This window comes from Siniperca chuatsi, linkage group LG15, assembly GCF_020085105.1.
Source record: "Siniperca chuatsi isolate FFG_IHB_CAS linkage group LG15, ASM2008510v1, whole genome shotgun sequence".
Classification (NCBI taxonomy): Eukaryota; Metazoa; Chordata; class Actinopteri; order Centrarchiformes; family Sinipercidae; genus Siniperca; species Siniperca chuatsi.
Window position 1 is genome coordinate 28,683,924 of NC_058056.1, and position 7,051 is coordinate 28,690,974.

The following is a 7,051-nucleotide window of genomic DNA, read 5'->3' on the forward strand; positions in this document are numbered from 1 at the left end:
TATCTGAAAGCAGATCCTGATTTTACCTGAACTGGTTATTTTATTGTTTATTTTATTGTTTTTATTTTATTTCTTAATATTTCGTCATTCACTGTGGTGTTTTCTTTTTCTTGTTGTGAAGCACTTTGTACTCTGTTTTGATAAGTGCTGTATAAATAAAGTTTTATTATTATTATTATTATGTTCCTTTGGCAGTCTGTATTCTCTTCAAACTAAATGGTCGACAAACAAACTCATTATCTATTTTTCAAAACTATTGATAAATGGCAGAATAAAAACTACTTAAACCTGTAAGAAATACAATCTGTTAAAAGTTAAAAGGTTTCTTTCTGTAACTTTTATTGATTTAAACTTTTCTTTGTTTCTTCCTGTCTGCGTAGACCGACCATGTGAAAAGTGCGCATGCCCAGAAGAAGTGACGTAGCGTCTCTCCGCTGGTCCCATTGGCTGTCCCAGCTCCCGCAGCCGTCCCGTCCTCACGGAATCAGCGCGTCTGCGCTTCAATCTTCATCTTTTAGTTTTATTCACACATTTGATCCGATAATATTTAGATTTATATTTCGGACGGAAATATTATTAATACCATTTTAATGTTCGCTTCAAAGTAAGTAAAACCGCCCCGTTACCTGTTTGCTAAGCTGTTTCTACGGAGGCTAGCTGTTAGCACGCTAACGCTACTGAGCTAACGTAGCTCTGGATTCACGCTGTGTTGCTGTGTGTTAGCTTCTTAAACAGATTAGCTAGCTTACTGACGAGCTAATGTAGCTAGCTGTTCCAGCCTGTTGCTTGTTGTAGATGACTCTGTCCTCTGCAGGGACATCAGCTGATCCCGTCACACCGAGAGGAAGAGGAGCGCCGCCGCCAGCTGATCCCAGGACGGAGAGCGAGCACATCCTGTCTGACATGAACTCTGCCATTAGCTTCACCTTAGCTCGAGTTTTTCTGCTGTAGATCGATACAGGAGCTGGTCTACAGGAGCTGGTCTACAAGAGCTGGTCTGCAGGAGCTGGTCTGCAGGAGCTGGTCTGCAGGAGCTGGTCTGCAGGGTGCCGGTCCTCAGGAAGGCCCGTCAGGTGGAGCTGCAGTGACTGACAGAGGGCTGCCCGGCTGCACGTCCACATGGGGAACAGTGCACTGAAGTCTCACCTGGAAACCTCCCAGAAGACCGGGGTGTTCCAGCTGACAGCGAAGGGGCTGCAGGAGGTGAGACCTGTTGACAGTTAAACACTGATCTGATCTTCTCTGACGGAGCTGATCCAGGCACAGAAACAATCCGCCGTTTTCACCAAAAACACAGGCGTCGAAGTCACGACAGGTCGTGTAACTTCGCTCGATTTGATCTGTCTCGAACGGCAGGGCCGTGAGACGGTCAGAGACCAGCAGCAGAAACGGGACAACGCGTCGGCGGGTCACTGGAGGTGCGACACGGGTTTGGCTCTAAAACAGTCGGCGAAGCGATTCGCTGGTCGGTTCAAATCAGCAGCAGCTTCATTCACAGCAGGCTAATTGTGAAAGTAAGAAGAAGCTTCGCGGCTTCAAACTCGGCAGCTCGGTGACCCTGGAGCCGAAGCCCCCCCCCCCCTCGCCCCCGATCGATGAGTTTAGCTGCCAGACGTGACGTCGTCGGCCCTGAACCGGTGAACAGGCCTTCTCTGTTCGCTGATTAATAATCAGATCGATCCACAGTGAAACGGGATCGCTAGCTGCGTCGTCGACGCCTTCGAACCAGAAACCGTAGCCGCTGCGCTCTCTCCTAACCGCTGTCTGTCTGTGTGTGTGTGTGTGTGTGTGTGGTCAGAGGTCAGGGGTCAGAGGTCAGGGGTCAGAGGTCAGGGGTCAGAGGTCACGCTGTGAGGTTTCCTCCTCTGTTTCAGTTTCCAGAGGAGCTGCAGAGACTCACCGGAAACCTGCGGACGGTGGATCTGTCGGGGAACAAGATCGAGGTTCTTCCTGCCGCCATCGGGAACTTCCTGCAGCTCAAGAGTCTGACGCTCAACTCCAACCGGCTCAGTGAGTGCTCGGTACCTGACGGTGCCGACGTGTTGACTGCTGATCATTATTACCGATCGGTAGTCTCCGTCAGTCGACTCATCGTTTTGTCTCTGGTGGAAATAAGTGATTTGTGTCATTAAGGTCAGAAGTTATTGATCACGTTTCATGAAGGAGGAGTCGCCGTGATGTATCCGATCATCTGATCAATACATCCAGGAAGCACCGACACCAGCACCTGGACTCCTCACGGTCCTAAAGCTCGCTTCCTTTAGCCGAGCGAGGCTACAGGCGCGAGAAATCACCGACGCTGTGCTGCGTCCAATAAGGACAAAGTTAGACTGTAACATGCATGAAGAACGTGGATCCAGCAGCAGACCTGAGTCACATGACGTCCTCTCCACCACGGAGACAGAGACGGACACAGAGAGACGGACACAGACACGGGGAGACGGACACAGAGAGTCAGAGACGGACACAGGGAGACAGAGACGGACACAGAGAGACGGACACAGGGACACAGAGAGACAGAGACGGACACAGGGAGACGGACACAGACACAGGGAGACGGACACAGACACAGGGAGACTGACACAGAGAGACAGAGACGGACACAGGTAGACGGACACAGGGACACAGAGAGACGGACACAGAGAGACAGAGACGGACACAGGTAGACGGACACAGGGACACAGAGAGACGGACACAGAGAGACAGAGACGGACACGGGGAGACGGACACGGGGAGACGGACACAGACACAGGGAGACTGACACAGAGAGACAGAGACGGACACAGGGAGACGGACACAGGGAGACAGACACAGAGACACAGAGAGACAGAGACGGACACAGGGAGACAGACACAGAGACACAGAGACGGACACAGGGAGACGGACACAGGGAGACAGACACAGAGACACAGAGAGACAGAGACGGACACAGGGAGACAGAGACGGACACAGGGAGACGGACACAGGGAGACGGACACAGAGACACAGAGAGACAGAGACGGACACAGGGAGACAGAGACGGACACAGAGAGACGGACACAGGGACACAGAGAGACAGAGACGGACACAGGGAGACGGACACAGACACAGGGAGACTGACACAGAGAGACAGAGACGGACACAGGTAGACGGACACAGGGACACAGAGAGACGGACACAGAGAGACAGAGACGGACACGGGGAGACGGACACGGGGAGACAGAGACGGACACAGACACAGGGAGACTGACACAGAGAGACAGAGACGGACACAGGGAGACGGACACAGGGAGACAGACACAGAGACACAGAGAGACAGAGACGGACACAGGGAGACAGACACAGAGACACAGAGACGGACACAGGGAGACGGACACAGGGAGACAGACACAGAGACACAGAGAGACAGAGAGACGGACACAGGGAGACAGAGACGGACACAGAGAGACGGACACAGGGACACAGAGAGACAGAGACGGACACAGGGAGACGGACACAGAGAGACAGAGACGGACACAGGTAGACGGACACAGAGAGACGGACACACAGACACAGGGAGACGGACACAGGGACACAGAGACGGACACAGAGAGACAGAGACGGACACAGGGAGACAGAGACGGACACGGGAGACGGACACGGGAGACGGACACGGGAGACGGACACAGACACAGGGAGACTGACACAGAGAGACAGAGACGGACACAGGGAGACGGACACAGAGACACAGAGAGACAGAGACGGACACAGGGAGACAGACACAGAGAGACAGACACAGAGAGACAGACACAGAGACACAGAGACGGACACAGGGAGACGGACACAGGGAGACAGACACAGAGACACAGAGAGACAGAGACGGACACAGGGAGACAGACACAGAGAGACAGAGACGGACACGGGGAGACGGACACAGACACAGGGAGACTGACACAGAGAGACAGAGACGGACACAGGGAGACAGACACAGGGAGACTGACACAGAGAGACAGAGACGGACACAGGGAGACAGACACAGAGAGACAGACACAGAGAGACAGACACAGAGACACAGAGACGGACACAGGGAGACGGACACAGGGAGACAGACACAGAGACACAGAGAGACAGAGACGGACACAGGGAGACAGACACAGAGAGACAGAGACGGACACGGGGAGACGGACACGGGGAGACGGACACAGACACAGGGAGACTGACACAGAGAGACAGAGACGGACACAGGGAGACAGACACAGGGAGACTGACACAGAGAGACAGAGACGGACACAGGGAGACGGACACAGGGAGACAGAGACGGACACAGGGAGACGGACACAGAGACACAGAGAGACAGAGACGGACACAGGGAGACAGACACAGAGAGACAGACACAGAGACACAGACACAGAGAGACAGAGATGGACACAGGGAGACAGAGACGGACACAGAGAGACAGAGACGGACACAGGGAGACACAGACGCTCCTGCGTCCGCTGGCCTCCACGTTTAGTTGGGTGAGATCTTTAAAACCTGAAGAGGACAGATCTGGTGTTGGTGTCTTCCAGCTCGCCGTCCTCTCAGAACCAGCACAGCAGAGTGAAACACGCATTAACATCCAGGTGTCTGCTGTGTCTCTGTCCTCAGGCTGCGTCCCTGCTGAGATCTCCAGGCTGAAGAAGCTGGAGACTCTGAGTCTGAATGGGAACCGGATCCAGCAGCTGCCCCCCACTCTGGGCCAGCTCAAAGCCCTGCGGACCCTCAACCTGTCCGGGAACCAGATCTCAGAGTTCCCCTCCGGACTGGGAACCCTGAGGCATCTGGACCTGCTGGACCTGTCCCGCAACCAGATCCACCTCGTCCCCGCAGAGGTTTCGGAGCTGCAGGCCATCGAGATCAACCTCAACCAGAACCAGGTACCGCAGGTCTCGCATTCCGAATCAGAGGACCGAGAAACACCGAACGCGGCACGTTAGCAGAACGGCAAAGTGAACCTGGGTCTGACCGCGGGCCCGGAGGTCCGAGCGCCCCCCGTCTGTGAGAGCAGGGCTCATTTTCACACAAACAGAACCAGAACCAGAACCGTCTCCTCAGCACTCGTCACGTGTGTGTCCAAATCTAGTTTCAACCCTCAAACTGGATTTCTATCGAACGAATGTCTCCGTCAGCTGATCCAGGTTTCGGTCCGGTCTGGATGTTGTTTTGTTTGCTCTTCTCTCCTTCATCCTCCTCCTCTTCCTCCTCCTCCTCTTCCTCCAGATCTCCGTGCTGTCGGCGGAGGTGTCTCGGTGTCCCCGTCTGAAGGTCCTCCGTCTGGAGGAGAACTGTCTGGAGCTGTCCTCCATCCCTCAGTCCGTCCTGAAGGACTCCCAGGTGTCTCTGTTCTCTCTGGAGGGAAACCTGTTCGAGGTGAAGAATCTCAGAGACCTGGAGGGATACGACAAGGTCAGGACTACTTCCTGTCACGCAGCGAGACACCATATCATATTAAATCCAGCGACAGTAACTAGAGTCTCTGGTGGTCTGTAATGGTCTCTGGTGGTCTGTTGTGGTCTGTAATGGTCTCTGGTGGTCTGTAATGGTCTCTGTTGTTTCCTCCTCAGTACATGGAGCGTTTCACGGCCACCAAGAAGAAGTTCGCCTGAAGACGCTCGACGGCGAGTCTGGACCCCAGAGCACCACCTGGAGGCGGGGTCAGCTGAGACTCCGCCCACCACCGTTGCTTCTTCTTCTTCTTCTGCTGCTAAAAACGGGCCTCACACAGCCGGGCCAGACCTCCTCGCGGCCCCCCCAGGCTGCCGGACCGCAGACTGAGACAGGCAGACGGCGTTAACACGAGAGAAGAAGAGAAGCGACACGTCTGAACGTTATTCACAGATTCTCCGATCTTTAACTTTTACTGTTCGTCTCTTTCAATGATTCTTTAAGCCTCAGCGCGGCTGATTCCCAGCATGCAGTTCGCCGCCGCGGTTAAACGTCCGGAGCTCGTTTCCACCAGCAGGACGAAGAAATGAATCTCTGGCGGTTTTCAGTCTCTGGGATTTGGACAAAAATCAAGAAGTGGCAGATTAATCGATATGAAAATGATTATTAGAAGTAAAAATACTCAAATTCAAAATGAAGTAAGTGAAAATCTGACTTGGTGTTTGATAATAGTTCTGTTTTGCAGTAATCGGTAAATATTGCGATATCGATCCGTTTTCTGGGAGATCGGTTGAGAAATGATTGGTGGATCATTATTGAACCTGACGGGCGCGATGAGCAGATTCAGTCTTTCAGATAATCGATAGCAGCTGTCGTCGTTTCTCAGCCAGCGAGCGATTCTCTTCCAGACGAATGGACGGAGCTCCTGCGTGAGATGAAACGCGAGATCTGGTGGAAATGAGTTTCTGGATCCGAACCCTTCGCGGGGAAACGTCCGATTTGAGCCGCAGTCAAAGTGAAGTCATCGACCGGCCGCAGACTGCGGGAGTCGGAGAGTCGGAGAGTCGGTTTGTGCTTCTCGTCTTTAAACGCAGCGAACGATGAACAGAGTTTGGTCCGGAGCAGAGCTCTGATGATTGTACTTCCTGTCCCGTTTAACGAGCACCGACTGCAGTTCAGACTGTTCGCTCTCACCTCCTGCTCGAAAGAAATCAGCTGTTTGTGTTTTTGTCCCTTTTGCACTTATTTTAACAAACTAAACAAACTGAAAGCTGAAACTGACGGATTCTGCAGATACGCAAGTTATTAGCAGCAGCAGCATTCAGTCTTTCATTTCTCTTGTATTTATTATCTGTTGCTGAGTGTTGGTAGTTTCATCTGCAGCAATAAATGTTTTAAAAACTGATCACGTGTTTAACGTTTCGACCCTTCGTCTGGAAAATAACTGCAGCTTCAGATGAAGGAGGAAGAATTTCGCAGCATGGATGAAGAAGAAGTCTGTACCTGAGCTCTGATGTCACGCCACCAGGTGGCGGTCATGCGCACTGAGTCCTCCGTCCTTCTCTCCCCCACAACACACACACACACACACACATTCACTACACACACAACACAGTTCCTAAGCAACAGCAACTAGTGTCAAGCTAGACGGAATGTGAACTACACTTCC

At 52.7% G+C, this 7,051-nt stretch overlaps 1 protein-coding gene across 4 annotated transcripts; it reads left to right on the plus strand.

Annotated features, from left to right (window-relative positions):
* Window positions 1-408: 408 nt before the first annotated feature.
* On the plus strand, window positions 409-6,787 carry lrrc57 (leucine rich repeat containing 57). 4 transcript variants are annotated; one of them, XM_044167065.1, is made up of 6 exons: window positions 409-604; window positions 815-1,203; window positions 1,875-2,010; window positions 4,606-4,874; window positions 5,218-5,479; window positions 5,510-6,787. In XM_044167065.1, exons 2-6 carry the CDS (start codon window positions 1,120-1,122, stop codon window positions 5,515-5,517), a joined length of 759 nt encoding a protein of 252 aa, XP_044023000.1. In that variant the 5' UTR covers window positions 409-604; window positions 815-1,119; the 3' UTR covers window positions 5,518-6,787. The 4 variants fall into 4 exon arrangements, with proteins under 4 accessions (XP_044023000.1, XP_044023001.1, XP_044023003.1 ...); XM_044167066.1 differs by having other exon boundaries at window positions 952-1,203; XM_044167068.1 differs by having other exon boundaries at window positions 415-604; window positions 5,218-5,403; window positions 5,562-6,787.
* Window positions 6,788-7,051: the final 264 nt, after the last annotated feature.